We start from the raw sequence: 21,277 nt of genomic DNA, 5'->3' as shown, positions 1-21,277 counted from the left end.
GAATCACCAAAATTTAACTATATAGTCTACTCTAGTAGTTCTGTAAATTATTCCAAGATTTCTAATTACAAAGATTTCTATCAAACATGCACCCACAGGGGCGTAGCTAGAACCTTTTCCAGTGTGGTTCCTAGGGAAATATAATTACTAAGGGGATGCCATAGAAACGGGTTTGCCTGTAAAATCTTTACTTTCCATTGGCAGCTCCATGCATCCGTAATTTCCACTTGTTGTCTGTAGTGTCTTGATTTTTCAATTTATTCAATAATATGGCAATGAACAAGTAGTCAAAATAGTTTTTTTTTTTGACAAAGATTTTGCATGAGACTCCTCCCACTCACCCATCCACTTTCTCTCTCAATTCATTTTAAAGTACTTCTATTTATTTTAGACTTTTCAAAGCTCAACTATTAGTAGACACTGGATGGTTTGACCTTTGCGACTTGCGCGGGGGCGGTCGCTCACCATGCATCTTTCTGTTGGTTGAATCAATATTTGTAGCTGTGTGTTCGTCCTCACGGGCACAAGTGCATATTCTACGCCAAGGAACATTGTAAAATTTGATAGCAGCCGCATGCGTTATCTTTTGTCTAGCTGACTACTCTTAGGGGTCATCTTTTATTCATTTAAGTCAAAATGATGTCTCTTCCAGTGTCCCTCTTTATGTTGACGTCATCATTCTGTTTCTCTATGTCAATCAGACCAGCAGGTATGTTTTGGATTTTGGTCATTTACTTTATCATTTCTTTCTTTTATGACTTGTAAACACATTCAGTATACAGTACTGTTTTTTGTGACATTTCTATTAGTGCACTGGGAGCTTTTTGTAATGTTATATATATGCCTTGCCTGAAAAAATATTGGGAAACGCTTATCAAGTGTACGGTGTGATTTCGTCAAATGACCTTTCTTCACAGCAGACATTGTGACACATTAACAGTCAGTCGTAGTAGTCGTAAGGATTCCTGCAACTAAATACTGCTATGCAATTACTCAACCGATGGGCAGTTGGTCAATCTATTTCTTTCGTTTTTACCTTATGCATTTATATAGTTTAATTGCAACATTGCAAAGGGATTTTGGGAATGTTGAGTTGAAAATTTTAATAGAATTATGTCCAGTGACTTGCAAAATTTTTTTTATAAAAACAAGCTAAAAATAGACTTACGTTCTCCTCTCCTGTCAGGTTTCCACCTGCGTAGCATGGAAAACTTCATCCATGCGGTGCAACAGTTGGAAGAGTCCAACCCGGGTCTGTCCCCCCTGGCGCTGGTGAGGGCCTTGCGCAGGACCGCCGGCCATGACGACGCCATGACTATCCACTTCCTGGGGGCTTCAAATAACCTCACAGACGCGGCGAGGCTGGAGTCCGCCATCCTCAATGCTTCATCCTTCAGCTTTTTTGACAAAGCGATCCACCACATCGTGACGGACAGCGGCGAGGAGCGAGGGGTAACGCTTACCCCGGATGGCACGACGGTAGCATTGGCACCTTTGCTACTGGGGATTGAATCGGGACTGAAAGCCAAGCTGGAAGAGACCTCAGCCACTGGGCTTTTTCCACTCACCTTGGGAAGGACGCTTGGGTTATCTTTCCTCAGTCTACAAGATGTCCCGGTGTCGAATCGCCTTGGGCCTGACGGGTGCTGGGACCGGGTGGATCTCCCAAGGGTGTTCAAACTCTCTTGGCCTGCCACGCTGGCCACTGACGCAGTTATCAATGGGGGTATGGACGGAATAATACTGGGCACTGAGATCAGTCGACTACCCAAATCCGAAGAGCCACATGCTCTTAGTGAAACCCTAAAAGAATACTACAGTTTTACCCTGAATGCAAGCCAAGGTCTTGATACCCTGTCCAAACATGTTAGTCCAAGAAGAAGGGAGATCTCTCGATCCATTTTGGAACCCTTCGACCTTCAGAAGGAGGTGATGGACACGCTCGAACTAGTTTGGAGGTTGGAGAAAACGGAATGGATCGCTTTGGATACTGGAGTCCACAAGGCGGTGAAAGAAGGTCTAGAGGCATTTGTGCACAGATACTGGGGTAAGTTCAATCACTATCCCTTCAATTTGAATCAAAACCCAACAACAAACACTACACACATCTTTATTTAAGTAGTGCACTTCATAGATGAAGTGGACTTTCTGCAGTGTTGAGGAAAGCAAAAACCAAAACACAAATAACCTCTTGCTACAGATTGTCCTCAAATCATCCCTCGCTGCCAGTGGAGGGCAAACGCTTATAAGGGTATCCCCATACCACTGTCTTTACCCCTGCGGTTTCTCTACGTTCACCACACCTATGAGCCCTCGCAGCCCTGCTTGTCCTTCCAAGAGTGTTCCCAGGACATGAGAGCCATGCAGCGCTTTCACCAGGAGGTCCGCAACTGGAGTGACATTGGATACAGGTGACACGTTTTTACCTTGCACTGTTTTCACTTTTGCTTTTTGACATCATTTACGATACTATATTGTAGGCGATGTTTATGTTCAGAATGAGATAGCTCACTTCTGTTTTGAGTCGGACAATGAGTCGCCAGAATGCTCACTTTCAACAAGTACTGCCTTATGATGTAAAGACTCCTAAAAATACACAGACTCAGAAAACAGCTAAACCCGCTTCAGTCGGTGCTCAGACTGTGTATTTTATTTTTCAAGGTTTCACATTATAAAGCACACATCGAAAATGCGGAACCACTCGCCAAAGGCGTTCTGTCAACAACTTCCCTCTTTAGCGACAAATTGCCCAGCTCTGGTCTGTAATGTTGTCCCGATGATAAAGGGGGCGCAAATTTCCATTCCATGTACCATATCTCATGGACTATGCAATGATGACTCGAAATAAGGCAAGCATTAGCCAAGAAAGCACAAAATAACAGAAAGTACAATAATTAACTGATGCATCCAGCATATGGTAATTATGTACCTTCTGTCATCTTACGTATGAGCTGTAATTTTAGTACAAAGTAAAAAATAATTTCATAAATGCATCCTGTAGGAGGAAAAATTAAACATACAAGTCACATCTTTATGTATGAGATGCAGGATCTGCCCAGAAAAAATGACAAATAAAATGCAATCTACAGTCTGAAAAATGTGTTCTGCAATAAATGTGTAATCTGTGCTGGCAGCTTCGTGGTGGGTTCTGATGGTTACATCTACGAAGGCCGAGGTTGGAACCTCCTCGGCACGCACACGCGAGGACACAACAGCCTAGGATTCGGCGTATCGATCATCGGCAACTACACGTCAAGTCTTCCATCGCGTCACGCCATGGACCTTCTACGCCATCGCCTGACGCGCTGCGGAGTGGACGGAGGGAAGCTAGTGGCAAACTACACCATCCACGGCCACAGGCAGATGGTCAACTACACTTCCTGCCCTGGAGATGCCTTATTTTCTGAAATAACACACTGGGACCATTTCAGACACTGAGTACAGACAAATAGGGATGCGTGGCCATTCCTTACATTTAAACCAGAAGGCATGGTTATCAATTTTATTTTTGAATGCATGTGAATTCGATTTTGATAGTTTTTTAGCATGATCCCCATTTAACCGTATAAAAGTCAGTATAATAAACTTTATATGCTAACCTCTGTATGCTTCAAACTTAGAAGGTACCAAACATCTCTAATGGTAAAATAAGTGTTTTCCTTTAAAGTGCTTTAACTTTAGTCGAAAGTTATGACTGGAACTTCATATTTAACCCTTGTGCAGTGTTTTGACGATATTTGGATCATTTTTCTACCTCATTCTACCGTATTTTAGCCAAGGTTTGGCATGCGTGGCCGTACCATGTTGAACTTTGACATGTTGTCACCATCTGGGTGAAATTTCAGCTCTCCGGTGTCTTTTTCAGTGCTTTCCCAGCGCAAAGGATTGGACAAAACACAGCATAAGGGTTAAATATTATTAGCTATTCGGAATCTGCTAGCAGGCGATCAACAATCATAGCTATTTTGAACTTGCTAACCATGAGATAAAGAGACTATAAACTATAAAGAGACTAACCCACTGTACTTAATGTAATTATTAATAAAAGGCATTTTTTTATGCATGTGGAAATCCTTATCAAGTACTGAACCTAACCTGAATACTTTCCCAACCGCTCCCATTCGTGTGAAACACAAACTTGAACACAATGAGTCAAACATTCTCCAATTAACAGACTGGATTGCCACCCGGTTATAAAACCAAATGTATACACAAAAAGATGCGTTACTCATTTCTAAGGCGGGGCAATGCTTACATAACACCGCGTCCAAACTCGGTCCTCGAGGAACGAGATCCTGCATATTTTATAGGTTTCTTTCCTCAACACACCTGATTCAAATGATCAGCTAATCAGCAAACTCAGTAAACCCTGATAACGATCCTGATCATTTGAATCAGCTGTGGAGGGGAAGGAAACCTGGAAAACACGCAGGATCACAGTCCTCCAGGACCGAGTTTGGACACCGCCGACTTACATTTTAATAGGAAAGTAAAAGTATGAAAAGAACTTTCATGAAACATTTTCTTGTAGGAATGCAATTTAGTTTTGTTTTTGCAGTTTTGCTATTTTTGTCATTTTTATTCAAGCAATATTTAGATTATTTTTCCGCAGTCTTTTCATGTCTCTGTCTCAAAATGTTTCCCGCAAAAAAAAAAAAAAAAAAAATGATAACATTATACAACTTTATTCTGGCCAAATCTAAACCTCATTCTGTGAACACATTTTTTTTTCATAAGTCTGACTTGTCTTCTAAAATGACTCATATTGACTTTGTGGCAAAAACCTGATGGTAAAATTGCTTGTACATTTTTTCCCCTTGCAAAAATATATTTTTTGGAATATCAGGATCTTATTATAATATTGCAAATTCTTGTACAACATTCCTTTATTATATTTATAATTTTCATGTTTGATTTTCTTTAATGGGTTATTACAAACTTTAATCTGTTACGATAGCATTTTCTAAAAGAAAATGAGATCAACATTACATTTTGTGTTTACGTCTTGTAAAATTTGACTGTAAAACACTCACCTCTCTCATATTGCAAATAATAATTTTCACACAAAAGTTTGACTGCAATTTTGCAGGATAACTATGATTTAAACTGAAAACTACGTACTGTATTTTTCTGCTGAAGGGAATGTAACAGTAACCCACTCAATTCCAAAGACGTATTTATAGGTCTTTAGAGAGTCCAGACGTTCAATCTCAGGTACTTATTTATTAAATAAGGGTTAAAGGAGTGTCTGAAACTTGATGGCAATGAATAAGTTGATATTTGTATCAGGTAATTGACCATAAACACAGTTGGAATCTCCCCACGGAGAACTGGATGAACAAGGAAGGAACAAAGTACAGACTAAAGGAAGTAAGAAGTACATAATAGAGGAAGCAGAGAGTATAAAAGGAGAGTTAAGTGAGAAAGCCGGCAGAACCCTGAACAAGGCTGACTGGTTAGAAGACATTCAACTTTGAGACGCAGGTATGTATCTTGTATATCTGTCACACCGGGAAATTTACAATAGCATGCGCAGATCTTTCACCTGAGAAAACAAAAAGCAAATAGGGGATACATTATCCGACAATAAAGTAATTTGCAAATTCCAAATGGTGATAACGTCGCGTACTTTTGCTACAATTAGATTGCACCATGTATTCATACTTTTCCATAGCGCTTGTCCACATTTGAAGGCGAGCTGGAACCAATCCCAGTAGATTTTGGGTGAGATGCAGGTTACAATCACAGTAATTATTGCTATGTGCTGCTAAGGAAATAAGGAATGCTTTTCTCATATAATGCCTATTGTTTGCTGCTATTACAACTGCTCATTTGATTTTGTCCTGGACTACACCTTAAACGAAATTTTCCAACTGTAGGTGTTCACACTGATAAGGACGATGGGTAAGTGTATTGTTCTTATGCTGAAATTTCCTCTTGTGAGCTGAAGACGAGGAGAAATCAAGTGAATTTATTTAAATTTGCATATTTAGGCTTCGGGGACATAACAAGGGTTGACACAACCGGAGCATCCCGGAGAACAGCAGGACAAGACGGGCTGACATACGATGGTAAACATCTGCTTTTTTTCAACCTTTAATGTCAACTTTGGAAAAAACAGCGGGGCTAAAACAGACCCATGTGGCACACCGTGACAAACATTCAGATCATTTGATCGATACTATAGGGACGAATAAATGATCGACCTAATGAAAAGCTTCATAACAATCAATGTAAAGGGTAACAACCTCGTTACCATCTTCTGTTTACAGAGTGATGTAATTTTGCTCCCACAATATTGTTTCCCCAACCCAACTCTGTGTGGTATCTCGATCATTGAAGGTGTGCCAGCATCCAACGCCATGGCACAAACGGATTTGGGCAGAATGAACAATTACAAAGCCATCATCCAGAGAGTAGGAGGTCAAAAGGACATTGATCCTGCTATCATCGCTGCCATCATTTCCAGAGAGTCCAGGGCTGGGAATGTCTTGAATAATGGTTGGGGAGACCACGGCAATGCCTGGGGACTCATGCAGGTCGGTAGTGGATGTTACAATGATCCTTTTGAGGATTTAATTGAAGTGATTTCCCTCAGTGCCAGACGGTACCCTGGCTCTTGGTGAAATGATGAGATCCAGTTGAGTTGTGATGCTAAAGGACAAACTTCAGGAAAATGAATGGATATCCAGTTTGGAATCTTGTCTAAATCTCAATGGGAAATTCTATTGTTGTAACTAATGTGCGCAGGTTGATAAGAGGTATCACACTCCACAAGGTGGATGGAATAGCGAGGAACACCTTCGCCAAGGCACAGATATCTTGATCGATTTCATCCATCAGATCAAGAAAAAGTTTTCTGACTGGTCTGCAGAGCAGCAACTCAAAGGTTTGTTTGGCGACTCTCACATGGACACGCGCTATCATTTGATTCATTTTTGCATTGTTTTTTCGCAGGTGGGATAGCAGCTTACAACATTGGTGTGAGAGGCGTTCAAACATATGAAAGAATGGACGTGGGCACGACTGGAGACGACTACTCCAGCGACGTCGTCGCCAGAGCTCAGTGGTACAAAAGCCATGGAGGTTTTTAGCATAAAACGTAAATTGTAGACAAAACGTCTTGGTCAATTCTGAATAAACTCAAATCGAAGCAGCCGTGTTGTCCTGTCTTGTTCCTCACAAAGTAAAAAATACAAAAACAACGAAAACGATCTGATGAATTGTGATTCTTTTCCAGACTTTCAGTTACTGCTTCGGCAAGGTGTGTGTATGCTCTGTCACTGTCGATGTACTGTATTATGCAATTCACAAGTTCAGGAAATCTGCTCACCAATGCACAAACCGCAAATGATTGGCGTACTTTCCATACCATAAGACGCAAATAAAAAACATTAATTTTGTCAAGAATCAACAGAATGCCCTGTGACTCCCGAAATCTGTAAAAAAAAAAAAAAAAAAAATATATATATATATATATATATATATATATATATATATATATATACTTTAGTCTCCCACTTGACAGGGTATTTAGTATATAGTATAAGCAAAGGACATAATGATACGGAAATAATCTTGGTAATTGAGACTCCGCCTTATAATACGAACTAGGAAATAGAAACTAGGTCCACTTCTACTCACTCAGTTTAGGTTAGCCCGTCACTTGGAGACGCCCCCCCCCCCCCCCCTCCCCCCCCCAATGCTTCCAATTTTTACAAAAGGCGATCTGACAGCTTGAGTATGTCAACTAATATTGTACGCATTTCAGAAAACTATCTTGTTTCTCGAGGATTATCTGACAAGTGAAGCATCTAAAAACAATTTGTTATTATTCAACATTTAATATTGTTTACTTTTTCAACCGCTTTCAGAAAGCTAACTAGCTATAGCTAGCGCTAGCTAGCTAGCTAGATCGAGTTTGTGTGAATTCTCAAACACATGGAAAATTTCAACAATGCTATGAACGACTTGAAATCTGAGCAAAAGCTGTCAACAACTTTATTTTGTAAAAATCATATTAATCTTTTTTTTTTTTTACCTTGGAATGTTGTTTGTTCAAACAATTTTTTCAAATATGTTATGATTTTCTTGTAATTCATTCACATAAGAACACAACTTTATTGTAATATTTTGACTATGGCTGCAAAACCTTCACCCAAGTTATAACAAATTTCGCCCAAGTTGAAGTGAAAGTAACCCTTGGCAAAAAAGTACCGGAAATACCTGGCTGACCTGGAAAAATAAAAATACAGTAAATTTATAACCACAACACAAATCCACCAAATAAGGTCATGCTGCACTATATTTATTTCATTATTTATTTTCACAGCAGAGACGTTCAATGATGTTGGGAATTTAGATTGTTGAAAGACAGTGGATTCCGTGACGAGCTCAGCGGTATTTTGAATTCAATTTATTCAATGTGGATACGGGCTTTTCTCCAGTGCGACGTTTTCACTGATAGCCTCCTTGGCTTTTGTACCACTGAGCTCTGGCGACGACATCGCTGGAGTAATCGTTTCCAGTCGTGCCCACGTCCATCCTTTCATATGTTTGCACGCCTCTCTGACCAATGTTGTAGGCCGCTATCCCGCCTGCAAAGGAGGAATTCAAAATGAACCAAAATGTGACACGTATCCTGCGAGAGTGTCCAAAACAAACCTTTGAGTTGCTGCTCTGGAGTCCAGGTAGGGAACTTTTGCTTGATCTGATTGATGGAACCCACCAAGATGTCTGTGCCTTGGCGGAGGTGGTCCTCGCTATTCCATCCGCCTTGGGGAGAGTGATGCCTCCTATCAACCTGCACACATAACGGTGACGTATGAAGGATAGCAGCAGAGTTTCCTGTGTGGATTACGAATGGATTCAAAACTCTTCCATCCAGCATCTGAACTTCAAGGTCGCAATTATTCTAATTTTCTACAAACCTGCATGAGTCCGTAAGCGTTGCCGTTGTCCCCAGAGCCATTCCTCAATGCGTTTCCAGCCCTGGACTCTCTGGAAATGACGCCAGCAATGATAGCAGGATCAACACCCCTTTCCCTTCCTACTTTCTCGATGAGGGGCTTGTATCTGTTCATCCTATCCAGATCCGTTCTTGCCATAGCGTTGGATGCTGCCACACCTGGTGGTTGGAGGGGAGGGTCACTCAATTGTGTAATCACCACGAAAAATACAGCCCAAAAGTTAAGGGGAAGTTTTTTTCGTTATTTTGGGAAGCGAATATTTCCTTTGAGGAACGTTTGCTAACTACTCAATCGGAAAGTGTTCTATCGAAGCAGCCGCTAGGTGGTGCACCAACACAAGTAATGGAGCCATAGTGTAAGTAAAGAAAAAGATGGTTCTTGGCATTCTTTGTTGAATTGGAAATGATCCCAAACTGGTGATATCTCGTGCTTTTTGGGGAAGTCTTTCTTTTTTGCACCTTTGCATGCATTTGCAAGAAAGGTCCGTATAAAAGTGGGGTAAATGGCTCTGATGGCGCTTTTTAGCTAACCTAATTTTAGCCCACTATTGGACTTTTAAAATGCAGTGCTTCTGGAGCGTTGACTTTGACAATATATCACATAATTAGTGGTTGCTAATAGTTACTGCTCAAATGGTCTGAAGTCCCTAAAGCACATGTGTCAAACTTAAGGCCCGGGGGGCCAAATCTGGCCCACCACATTATTTTCTGTGGCCCACGAGATACTAATTATGACTTCAGGTTTTTGACTAAAATACCAACTTTGCAAGATGTCTTCAACTTCAAAAAGTTTTTTTTTTTTTGAAATAATCGTTTTTTTTCCCCCTTTTTGTCCAATCTCCCTTTTACACAGTTATTACTGGCTTCTGATTTCAAAACTAGGTAAATGGGTTTCGTACTTAAATTTTTTTTCACTTCACAGCCATAACTGCCCTCCGACAGTACAACTTGTCCCACCATTAAAACGTGTTATTGTTTTCAGTGGACATAAATGCTGTACTTCTTATTTCAACTCACAATTATCTGCCTAAATTGAGCTGTTTACATTTTAAATAGATTTATTTTAATGATTATTTCAGTTCACCACTCCATAAAGAACAAACTGTGTCCCCATACCAGCAGATGAAAGCCTGTCTTGATTGGCTGTTCCCCTAGATGCTCCACTTGTGTCAACCCTCATGATGTTCCCGTAATCTAAAGGTACAAATTGCAATTCGTTCAAGACAGATAAACAACATCTTCGGATCACAAAAAAAACATTTCGGCAAAAGGCACTCTTACTCATTGTCCTCGTAAGTATGGGAAAACCTACAGTAGGAAGAAACAGTGGAGTTGTTTTTCATCAACACAGATCAAAAATTCAATAAGCATTTGTAATACTTTGTTTTTTTTAATGAAATCTACGTTTTGCTTCTTTGTCAGCATATTACAACACATTTCAAGGAACATTTGACTCGCTCAAGCAACTTTACTGTTTGAAGTTAAAAGGTAAGCAGAGCTGCAGTATTATGGGTAAGCATATGAAATTGACGAATAGATACCTCTCTTGAGAATGTTGGTTTGGAGCGTCTTCGTCTTGTCAGCCTTGTTCAGTGCCGAGGATGTTTTCTCTTCTTCTCCCTTTATACTCTTGCGGAGGGGCTTTTTGGACTCCTTTCACTTTTAGTTTCCCTTTCCCAGAAACAGCTTTTTTCACAGATGCCGTCTCACACAGATTTATGAAAATGAAGTTGCAATACCACATGAAAGGCATGTATTTTAAAATACATATATATTGTAGCATCGATATTGTTTATACGCTTTTTATTGAAATATTTGTAAATAATAGTTTCCTTTTTTTTTTACCTTGGAATGCTATGACTTCAATCTCCAACAACACCCCCCCCCCCCCCCCGCACAAAAAAAAGTCCAAATAAGTTATGTTCTTTTAATATTACAATTTTATTCACATAAGTGAACATCTTGTAATATTTTGGCTAGGGCTGCAAGAAATGACTTTTACTCCGTTATTACAACCACAATCACATGTCCTATCTTCTGGGGAGTTTTTGTATGCTAAAATGAAAGTAAAAGTAAGCATGATGGAAATCTCTCTCCAACATTTTCTTTTAAAATTACAATTTAATTCACATATGTGAACATCTTGTAATATTTTGGCAAGTGCTGCAAGAAATGACTTTTTTCCGTAATCAAAACTACATTCACGTCCTTTCTTTTGGGGAGTTTTCGTATGCTAAAAGGAACGTAAAAGTAAGCGTGATGGAACCCCCCCCCCCCCCTCCAAAAAAAAAATGTTAAAATAAGTTATTACTTTATTTTAATATAACAATTTCATTCACATAAGTGAACATCTTGCAATATTTTGACAAGGGCTGCAAGAAATGACCTTTCCCCTGTTATTACAACTACATTCACATGTCCTTTCTTTGTGGAGTGTTTTTATTTGCGAAAACGAAAGTAAAAGTAACCGTGATGGAAATCTCTCACCCATAAATACTGGGAAAATCCCGATGGCTGAACTGGATGAAAAATAACAATTGCAGCCATTTAGGTCAAGCCAGGTAGGTAAAACATGTTTTCACTTGTGAAGGCAGAGCTGCGCTATTTATTTTGATAGCACATCACAAATGGATGCAAGAATATAATTACTGCTGTTTTTAAACCAAAACTACAAAGCAGAAAGACAACCACGATAACCCACTGTATGTAATGGTTAATATTTTTTCATTGCTTGTTGTAATTTCGATCGTTGGAAGACAATCTGGGCCGACAAAGGGATTAGCGATGGACCAAACATCAACACTGTCGGTTTGATTCGTGTTTATTCAATGTTGACATTGGCTTTTCTCCATTGCAACGTTTAGACTTTAATAGCCTTCATGGCGTTTGTACCACTGAGCTCTGGCCACAACGTCATTGGAGTAGTCTCGTCCAGTGGTGTTTTCGTCCACCCTGTCGTATGAGCGCACGCAATTCGGGCCCATGTTGTAGGCTGCCAACCCACCTGCAGAGGTTCAATGCAAAATCCGTGAAAAAAAGATGGCGCGTGTGTCACGTGAGAGTGGCCAAACAAACCTTTGAGCTGCTGCTCTGCGGTCCAGTTTGGGAACTTTTTCTTGATATCATTGATAACGCCGATCAAGATGTGCGTGCCCTGGCGGAGGTGCAACTCGCTATCCCACGCGCCTTGTGGAGAGTGATACCTCTTATCAACCTGTGCATACGGTTTCACAGTGAGGCGGGAAATAACATCAACGAAAAATCATCAGACCATTACGAAAAACTGCACATCCATTTTCTAAACAGCTCCTAAACTTCAAACACAAAGGCGAGACGGAGACAAGTTGGCTCACGCTGCGCATGCTACAGGCGCTCCTACAAGACTCGTGTTTGGCTCCCAGCATGGAGTGGGAGTGAATGAGAATGAGTGCACACAGTGGGAGGAGTTAATGCGAGTCTGAGAGCGTTGGGGATATGTTACAAACAATTCTGTTGTTGTAGGTTTGAATGCTGAGTGTAAACCCTGCAGTTATAAATTTCTGTCTAAAATGACAAAAATGACACATTTTTGGGATACCAACACCGCTTTTGAAAAAGCCTCCATTTCAAAATGTGTGAAATTTGATGGCCCGCCGACAGAAACTAGAACCACAATGTGTCCCACGATAAAAATGAGTTTAACACCTCTGAACTACGGGCTCCACTCTAGGTCGATGTGCAAGTATTCTGGCCCTGTATCAGGAGAGCTGGAGCTAATCCCAAAAGTGGGCGACACCTCAAAGCCATGAACATCACTTCAACCAGTTCCACCAGTGTATGATTATTCCATGTGCTAGCTACCAACCTGCATGAGTCCCTTAGCGTTGCCATGGTCTCCCCAGCCATCTACCAAAGTGTTTCCAGCCCTGGACTCTCTGGAAATGATACCTGCGATGACAGCGGGATCCATTCCCATCTGGTCTCCTACCCTCTGGATCTTGGCTTTGTAATTTCTCATTCTGTCCCGATCCGTTTCCGCCATGGTGTTGGATGCGGCTACGCCTTCAAAGGGAGGTACCGCACAGAGGTGGGTGGGGAAGCTGTTAGCTTGGCGGCCAATATCATTAATTGCATGAGTCCATATATGGAACTAACAGAGAATGCTGTAGTCTTCCCTTGAGGCCCTTTATACTACTACCGAGGTATTTAGTGCTCTCAGTAATTTACATACCTGAAAGAAAATCAGGGCCGTCAATTTGAACTGTTGTTTGTCTGCATTCTTTTTTCAAAATAAATGAATTCATACAACGTGGAAAAATTACCTAAAGTAGATGACAAATTTAGCATTTAATTACCTGAAGTATTGTAATTGATGACTGGCACTTAGTTATGATCACTTACTGAAAGTAATTGACTGCTGGAGGTAATTACAAAATGAATCATGACTTTAATAAGTTAATATTAACTTTTAGCACCAAAACAAATCGATCATCTGCACTCACACTTGATTACTTTAGCCATTAATTACCTAAGTCATTGATTACTTTGCCCGTTTCAATCAATCAAAAATCAGATCAACCCTAAATTATTTTGTCATCAGGTCATCATTGGCCCTTGAAGGAAGCAAAAATGGATCTTTACCATCACACGACAAGTTGTCTTGGTTGGCTGTTTTCTGCGATGCTCCGCTTGTGTCAACTTTCATGATGTTACCGTAACCTAAAGGTGCGCATTGCAATTCGGCTCATCAACATCTTCAGCTCGCAGGAGAATGTTGCGACGAATGAAAAGGTACTCACGCATCGTCCTTCGTCAACGTGTGACTGCCTATAACACAATAATAATGTAGATTTTTACAATATGGAAAGAATCAACAAGTAAACAGTGGTCTCTTTAAATGAAGGTTCACAAAGTTTATTTTTTCATCATTATTATCCTTGAGTACTATTAACAATTTGTAGTTTTTACGCACCGAAACAGCCTTTGCCTTTACTTATACCATAAACAAACATACAAAAATACCGATTTATTAGCTAACAATATTGAACCTTAAACCGTTGTATTAGTACTCGAAGTGCGTTAGTCCCCTCTAGTGGAATAAAAGTGCAGTTTTTCTAAAAAAACCGTTACTAACACCGAAAAACGCAATACACGATGGTGCGTACGCACAATTGAACACAATACGAACCTCGTTCTTTTCTCAACCGGTGTTAGACATTTGTTTAGTAGTTTGACAATATAAACTTAGATTTACGGTAGTATTGCAAAAAACATGAACCACATCTGCAAAAACAAAAAATAATACGAAGGTCGTTTGCTGTGACGGTTGAGCTATAGGAAATGATCTTTTTTTCTGTTTTTTTTTTTTTTTTCTAGAAGCGCTTTCTAGGCATACCGGTAGCTCTGTAGTATTACGATAAGTATGGTAAGTATAGGTTAGATACATTACCTGTGTTTGGATAATGTTGGTGTTGAGTGTCTTCCAGTCAATCAGCCTTGTTCAGTGTCTGACCAGCTTGCTTACTTCTTTTATATTCTTGTGGCGATCGGCACTTTGACCCCTTGTTATCGCACTTTCACTTTCACTTTGCGTTTCGCAGAAACGGTCCCTTTCACAGAAGTCCTCATGCAGTTGACAATAAAGAAGGAACTTCTCAATATCACTAAGACATAAATGAACATTTTTTGAAAACTTTTAATGGCCTCCTCATCCATTTGGCACACTAACGTGAGACTGTTTTGCATTTTGACTATTTTCAGTATCGCCCATTAAGACATAATGACGTTGCTTTTTTTATGCACTAAGAAGGGCTCTCCCAGCAAGATGCACGTTCTTCTAAAAGCACCCTTCATAACATATTCCTACTTTGTTTTTCAAAGGCTGGACTTTTGTGGTTCATTAAAGGCTACAAAACATAATCAGGAAACCTGAAGAAAAATAACATAACATATAAAAGGGATGCAAGTTACTGTGGAAGTTACGAATTACAAAATGTTTGGTATTATTGTAAAATTAGCATGGTTTTGATATGTTTCCTTCATAGAGGAAATTCAAATATTTTTTATCCATTAATAGGTTAAACTGAAAATGTCGTGGAAGAGTATAGTCATACAGTAATCTTCCAAGTGAAAAAAATATACTGTTACATTTTTTTTAATCTTACGTTGTAATTTGAATTTAGCTACACATTCAACATCAGGTACGTTTTTTTTTTCTTCAATATTTTAGGCTAAAAGACCGGTACCAAAAGAGATTATATAATATTGGCACAATATTTAAAAATTTCTTGCTAAAAATGGCTAGAAAAGTGGACAACCCCTTTAAATGGCACAATGAAGTAGCTAATATCTATTGTAAATATATCTTGTAAACCAAAAACGGCTTAATATCACAACTGCAGCTAATTTATCCAACTTAGTGCAATGTTAGCGAAATAAACTTTCAAGAGGTCGATGTTTCATAGACTCCCATGTTTTAGATGCTGGATAAATCATTCATGTAAGTACAAAAACTTTAATTGTTTAAAGAGTCCAAGGGAGGGGAAAAAAAAACAACCTTTCAGCACATAAAATGGTGAATCCATTTCAAAAATTAAGAACTGATTGTGCGAACTTGGCCAACTTCAAGTCCGTAAATGCCAGTTCAAAGCGCAGCTTAACTTGTGCTGCGATGCATTTCGGCTTCAAACCTGAAATAGTTGGGCATCGTATTTCCTAATCGCTGTCAATTCTTTGTCAGTGGTGCACGCAGTGGTGCTGCCACAGGTCCACGGGCTCCTGGAAGCTAAAGAGGCAGCGAGGGCAGCGGTGGGGCCAATCCCCCCGATGCTTGCGGCTGTGCGTGATGAGGTTGGAGCTCTGGCTGAAGCATTTGCCGCATATGTGGCACACGTGGGGCTTCTCACCTGAGACACAAGGGTCACAAACTAAATCTGTGGCGTGCATTTTTTTTTTTTTTTCATTTTTACAAGCCAGGCAAAATTGTAATCGAAGGTCCGTCAGTCCATGGGTGTAATTTTGCCCAACTTTTCCGTCACAACTAGAGGGCGACATTTGGCATTTTTTTTCTGGTCCGTCATTTGTCAGGTGCTGGACTGCTCTTGTCTGCACTCACATTAAATCTTTATTTCTATTTTAGTACTTACACTTAAAGTTAACACCATGTCTGCATTTCTACAGTTACACTGCAACTAAAACAACAGAGTCATATCAGTGAAACACAAGAATAAAACTAGCAAAAAGATTTAACCTATAAATACCATCATGTTTAATTTCCTACATTTGAGAAATGCAGGGGACAAGAGTGCAATTAACAATCAAGTCCACTGGATGGCATTATTATGCCTTACATGACAGTCAATACATAATACTCAATTGCCCTACAACTATAAAAGAGTTTCATCAACATGTCTAGATTTCATCTGTCACATACACTACAAGTAAAACAAAGTATTGCTGAGGTTTAATTTATTTTAAAAAAGTCTTTAATTAGGGAATGCTAAAACCATCTGAAAAAACATATCTTGCATTTCCAGTACATCAACTAATCAGAGAAAGATGGTAAGTTTGTTCTGCATTCCCAGAAAGCTCTTAACAGCAGGAAACTGAAACGAAGACTGGAAAAGGGAGCAACTACAAAGAAATCTCCGGTAAAGTCAGCTGTTTTATAGCTTTGAATTACAAGTAGCGTATTGAATCAACCCAGTTTATTCACTCAACTGAACATGTTTCTAAAGTAAAAAGTAAAGTAATATTTCACATTAAATGCAGGTTGATTGCAGTTAGTACTATAACGATGCAGCAATATAGCGGATAACCATCCAAGCCAGTTAAATTAGAATTCAGTAAGCAAAACGGGGCCAATGAAAACTGCTACGGTGTAATTTTTTAACATTTCCGCCAGCGAAACGGGTGTCCGTCATAACGCACTGACAAACGGTCCGTCAGTGCTGATGAACTCTGTCGAGACCCACCTGTGTGTATGAAAGTGTGCTTCTTCATGTCCGACTTTTGGTGGAAGCGCTTGTTGCAGTACTGGCAGGCGTAGGGCCGCGTGTCGGAATGAATGAGCAGGTGAGTGGACAGAGTTGACGAGCGCTTAAACACTTTCCCACACACGCTGCAGCCAAACGCCCTGACATCCTGATACATGCAAACACAACAATTAACAATCCTTTTAGGCCCCTCAGTTTTGGTCAGGTTGTAGTTTACAGTTTCTGTCAAAGGGCCGGAATACATTTTAAGTTTGCTTGCTACTCACTTAGCTAGTTTTGAAATCAGAGGCCGGCAAAAAGAGTTTGAAAGACAGATCAGGAAAAAAATATTATTTTAAGACAACTTGCAAGTTCAGTGTTTTAGCCAGGAATTGAAGTCAAATTAGCATATCTCGGGCCACGTAAAATGATGTGGCGGGTCGGATCTGGCCCCCGGGCCTTGACTTTGACACCTGTGTTGTAGTATCTAAAGCAGGGGTGTCAAACGCATTTTTATCGTGGACCACGTTGTAGTTATAGTTTGTCAGAGGGCTAAAATAACTGAAGTCAAATACATTTGAGTTCTTCAGCTAGTTAGCAGGCAGCGTTTTCGTTGAGGAATGACCTTAGATTTGAAACTCACATTTCAAATGACTTACGATCACTTCGATTTCTAATTCAGTGTGTTGGTTACTGAGCATTTTACGCTGATGACAAAAAAAATTTACCTTGCCCTTGCACGATTCACCAGCTGTTGTGTAGGATGTGATTCCATGACATTTGTATACATGCTTTTTAAAACTGGACAAATGGGGAAATACCTGCAAAAACAAAAGAACAGAGATTACCAAGGTGACATTTACTAGTTGAAGGTGTTTGTATTATAAGAAATATTCGCTAACTTTTCCACAGAGTGGGCACTCTTGACCGGCAGAAACTATCTTTGGCTCATTACAGGTGTTCTGATCCAAAATGTCCATTCCTGATGGGTTTTGAATGTCTGAGGTCATGGGATGTCTCGGCCACTTCTCAACTTTATCAGGCTTGTCTAGAGGAGTGTAGGAAATCCAACGATTTGAAATCCATGCTAATTAACCAAAAATGTTTTAAGGCACAGATTACCTTCACAGTGTTGGTTACCACAAACCGGCCGCGGCGAAACGAGGGCAACCGTGTCAACATCCTGCGGAGCAGCTGTGGCGTTCCCCAGAGGTGAGTCTTGGGGCCCACTTTCTTTTTTGCCTATACTCATTCTCCGTACTGACCGAAGAGGCTCCAGCCCTCCCCGCTTTACCAAGAAGGAACGAGGCATCACTCTGAAGGACATTCCAAGATTCATCCTCTTATTTTAGTTACCAGTCTTGATATACTCATTTAATCCCAAATACATATTTTTACGTTATTTAAAAGTGCAGACATTCAATCCCAGGTACCTAGTTATGGCTTTTTATTTATTTATTTATTTATTTATTTATTTTGGGCTAAAGGAGAGTCTAAAAGTGGGTGGTGAATTAAGATGAAGTAATTAAAGAATACATGAATGCACAGCTGGGTGAAGTGCTAAAGTAATCAATTACTTTAGGTAATTCAGTTTTAAAGAAATTGATTACTTCATACATTACTCAATTACTCAGGTACTAAAGTGCCAACTATTGTACTTTAGTAATAACATTAATCAAATGTAGCACTTAAATGCCTAAAGTAATTGATTACTTTAGTATATGAAATACTTAAATACCAAAGTACAAAGGTAATCAATTACTTAGTACTTAATACCCAAATCAATCAATTACTTTAGTACCTTAATTAATCAATCAAGTGGCATGTAAGTGTAAGAAACAAAAGGGAAAGAAAAATCTTTAGGAATAAATGAGGTAATGTATGTGACTTGGACACTAAAAAAGATGCAATGACAGTATGTATTGATTTAAGGTGCCAACAAAATTATTTCAATGTTATTTTCAGACTGCAGTACTCACAATATTTACATTAAAGTCTCAAAAAAAAGCTATAAGAATATTTATGTTAAAAAAAACATATATTATATATATAAATCAATAATAATTCAAAATAATGTTTCATTAGTAACAACCCTTTAATATATAAATTAAAACGTTAACATTTCTAAATGTCAATTTTTAAGCCGCTTTCAATAATTGTACATATGACAAAAAACTCACATTTATTTTCAAATGTAACAATGAACAATCATCAAGTTTAGAATGAGTATCACTCATTATTGTTACATACATCTGCAACATATTACTCATACGAGTGTAAAGAGAACTTGAGATTTTCAACAGTTTTTGAAAAAACAGGCGTTTATGCTAGTAGTGCACTTGAGTCCTCACTACTGTTGAGACTGTGAAATGTCAACTGAACGCAGAGATGAAAGTGGGTAAATAAATAGTATCTGAGCAAACTTACCAGAAATGAGGGAGCAATCGGGCACAAACTATTCTAAGCAAGTGAATGAAAATCAAGTGAGGTCACTGTGTCTGGGGGACTCTAAAGCTCTCATGAGAAGGAAGCTCTTTCATCCGTGACGTGACAACCGCACTGCTTCCTCACATAAACACCACACGGTGCACATTCCTGTCAAAGCAGAAATTTGGTCATTTGCAAACCACATTTGAGCACACGTTGAAGACTGCGCAGGCAATGTCTAAAGCGGGGAATACGCACACAGAAATTCGGGCCAAATTTCATTATTTTCCCCTCACTTCAAAGCCAACTCTACTGAAATATTCATCTGAGTGACTATCCTGTGGTGTGCCGTGAGATTTTTCTTCACAAACTGCTTGGATAATCGTACATGTTAAACCTGTTCAAAGTTCCTGAATTGGGTTAACCGAGCTTGAAAAGAGGCATCTACATTCTTTTTTCTTCTACTGCAATACTGTTATCTTCTTTGAAGTTTCACGGTCTAATTGTTCTGTGGCACTATGCTGCCACTGACAGGTGAGTTTTGGTATTACAAGAGCCAGATCATAAGAAAAGTTAAGGACTTATCTACTCCTTGTCGGGTTTTTTTTGTTTTTGTTTTTGCAAACAGGCAGTATCAGTCTCTTCTGATTGGATACACCAGAGGCGGAAGTTCTGAATTGACATAATTTGCGATATTACTGCCACCTAGCGAGTTGGCATGATTGTACATAAATTTGAAACCGCACGCAGTATGTGGTTTCGTATTGACGCCATTTATGCTGATTTAAATTTGCCGGTTACATATAGACAAGGCCTAAATAAGCGCAGGAGAGTTTTTTTTTGTTTTTGTGAGTCGCCTCCCCCCAACCGAGAGGTCGGCGTGTCCTTGAGCAAGACCTGAACCCCCTGATGCTGCGTCATCCGTAGGTGAATGAGTTGTCAGTGTTAAGCGTTAGCCTTTTGCCACATGTTAGCATTAAGTTAGCGGGCTAGTACAGGCAAAGTTATATGTAATGCTGTCAAGAGAATAAAAGCATTGAGATTAATCAAAATCTGCAATTAATCGCTAATCTCACATATACATTTCTGAGAATAATCCCTCAACCAACGTTTTCTGTTTAAAATTCAAATATAAATTCAGTTAGGCAAAGAACTTTGCAATCGCTAGCTACAGTAGCATCTTTGTTGCTGCCGTTAGCTGTGACAGCTGTTGCAGGTGGGTGCTTTGCACTAATGTGGTAGGCTAATCTTTAAGAGCCTTTTTGCATGTCAGTACGCCTTTTTCATGTTAAATTTACTATTCATCTTACCGACAACTCTTACATACTCTTCCATTTTCATGTCTTCCTTCTGCTCTTACACTTGCTCTCCCACGCACAGCAGGAGCCTATCAGGTTATGCCAAACACAATGAAAGCCAATCGGTGTCCACTTCAGTATGATTGACCCTTGTTTTCCATGCACAAGCAGCCTGTTGCATGTAAATTAGGGAATAAAATGTAGATTAGCACAAATAAAAACACTTTAACTATGACTGAAATGAATTCACTGAAAATAATGTTGTTTTGACAGCACTAATCAAATGGTTTGATTAAAGACATCATGTTCTACTCGTGGGCTAGCAAATTGTTGCTTCTTATGAGGTCCGCCACCACTATAGCTGGCACTTGTGCTGTTCAAATTCTAATTCAATTTATAAATACACCTTGCACACCTCAGAAGTCAGATCAATAGGTATACTGTAAGAGCAGTAAGCAGACACATGCAAATATTTTTGAGTTGCTCGCATTCTCAAATCAGTTTCAAAACTCGTTAACTAATTGGAATAAAATTCTTGTCACACATGTGTAAAAAAATATAAATAGCTAGTAATATACATACTCACCCATACCGCAAATGATGATTACATTTCTCATTACGACTTATTACGC

The 21,277-nt window shown here is 39.4% G+C and overlaps 5 protein-coding genes across 6 annotated transcripts; 2 read left to right on the top strand and 3 right to left on the bottom strand.

Moving 5' to 3' along the window:
- Nucleotides 1–506: 506 nt before the first annotated feature.
- On the top strand, nucleotides 507–4,063 carry pglyrp2 (peptidoglycan recognition protein 2). Its single transcript, XM_088419215.1, has 4 exons — nucleotides 507–709; nucleotides 1,187–2,047; nucleotides 2,201–2,411; nucleotides 3,135–4,063. Exons 1-4 carry the CDS (start codon nucleotides 637–639, stop codon nucleotides 3,436–3,438), a joined length of 1,449 nt encoding a protein of 482 aa, XP_088275341.1. The 5' UTR covers nucleotides 507–636; the 3' UTR covers nucleotides 3,439–4,063.
- A 1,345-nt stretch (nucleotides 4,064–5,408) lies between these two features.
- On the top strand, nucleotides 5,409–7,156 carry LOC148421403 (lysozyme g-like). Its single transcript, XM_088419216.1, has 6 exons — nucleotides 5,409–5,484; nucleotides 5,880–5,904; nucleotides 5,994–6,071; nucleotides 6,343–6,539; nucleotides 6,751–6,889; nucleotides 6,958–7,156. The coding sequence occupies exons 2-6, from the start codon at nucleotides 5,901–5,903 to the stop codon at nucleotides 7,092–7,094; spliced, it is 555 nt and encodes a 184-aa protein (XP_088275342.1). The 5' UTR covers nucleotides 5,409–5,484; nucleotides 5,880–5,900; the 3' UTR covers nucleotides 7,095–7,156.
- A 1,131-nt stretch (nucleotides 7,157–8,287) lies between these two features.
- Nucleotides 8,288–10,758, bottom strand: LOC148421402 (lysozyme g-like). The gene is made up of 6 exons (XM_088419002.1): nucleotides 10,510–10,758; nucleotides 10,250–10,276; nucleotides 10,085–10,162; nucleotides 8,931–9,127; nucleotides 8,665–8,803; nucleotides 8,288–8,597 (listed from the first exon to the last, which is right to left on the bottom strand). Exons 2-6 carry the CDS (start codon nucleotides 10,251–10,253, stop codon nucleotides 8,458–8,460), a joined length of 558 nt encoding a protein of 185 aa, XP_088275128.1. The 5' UTR covers nucleotides 10,254–10,276; nucleotides 10,510–10,758; the 3' UTR covers nucleotides 8,288–8,457.
- A 756-nt stretch (nucleotides 10,759–11,514) lies between these two features.
- Nucleotides 11,515–14,514, bottom strand: LOC148421401 (lysozyme g-like). The gene is made up of 6 exons (XM_088418832.1): nucleotides 14,397–14,514; nucleotides 13,747–13,774; nucleotides 13,589–13,666; nucleotides 12,813–13,009; nucleotides 12,044–12,182; nucleotides 11,515–11,972 (listed from the first exon to the last, which is right to left on the bottom strand). Exons 2-6 carry the CDS (start codon nucleotides 13,748–13,750, stop codon nucleotides 11,836–11,838), a joined length of 555 nt encoding a protein of 184 aa, XP_088274958.1. The 5' UTR covers nucleotides 13,751–13,774; nucleotides 14,397–14,514; the 3' UTR covers nucleotides 11,515–11,835.
- LOC148421400 (uncharacterized) lies at nucleotides 14,468–18,259 on the bottom strand. Of its 2 annotated transcripts, XM_088418830.1 has the most exons (6): nucleotides 18,043–18,259; nucleotides 17,823–17,968; nucleotides 17,649–17,741; nucleotides 16,921–17,089; nucleotides 15,637–15,852; nucleotides 14,468–14,610 (listed from the first exon to the last, which is right to left on the bottom strand). In XM_088418830.1, exons 1-5 carry the CDS (start codon nucleotides 18,257–18,259, stop codon nucleotides 15,683–15,685), a joined length of 795 nt encoding a protein of 264 aa, XP_088274956.1. In that variant the 3' UTR covers nucleotides 14,468–14,610; nucleotides 15,637–15,682. The 2 variants fall into 2 exon arrangements, with proteins under 2 accessions (XP_088274956.1, XP_088274957.1); XM_088418831.1 differs by lacking the exon at nucleotides 14,468–14,610 and having other exon boundaries at nucleotides 15,463–15,852.
- Nucleotides 18,260–21,277: the final 3,018 nt, after the last annotated feature.

This window comes from Hippichthys cyanospilos, chromosome 7 (genome assembly GCF_059441005.1).
Source record: "Hippichthys cyanospilos isolate Australia breed blue-spotted pipefish chromosome 7, RoL_Hcya_1.0, whole genome shotgun sequence".
In the NCBI taxonomy this organism is placed as follows: Eukaryota; Metazoa; Chordata; class Actinopteri; order Syngnathiformes; family Syngnathidae; genus Hippichthys; species Hippichthys cyanospilos.
The sequence above is the reverse complement of the archived record's forward strand: the minus strand, read 5'-3'. Positions and strand labels throughout refer to the sequence as shown.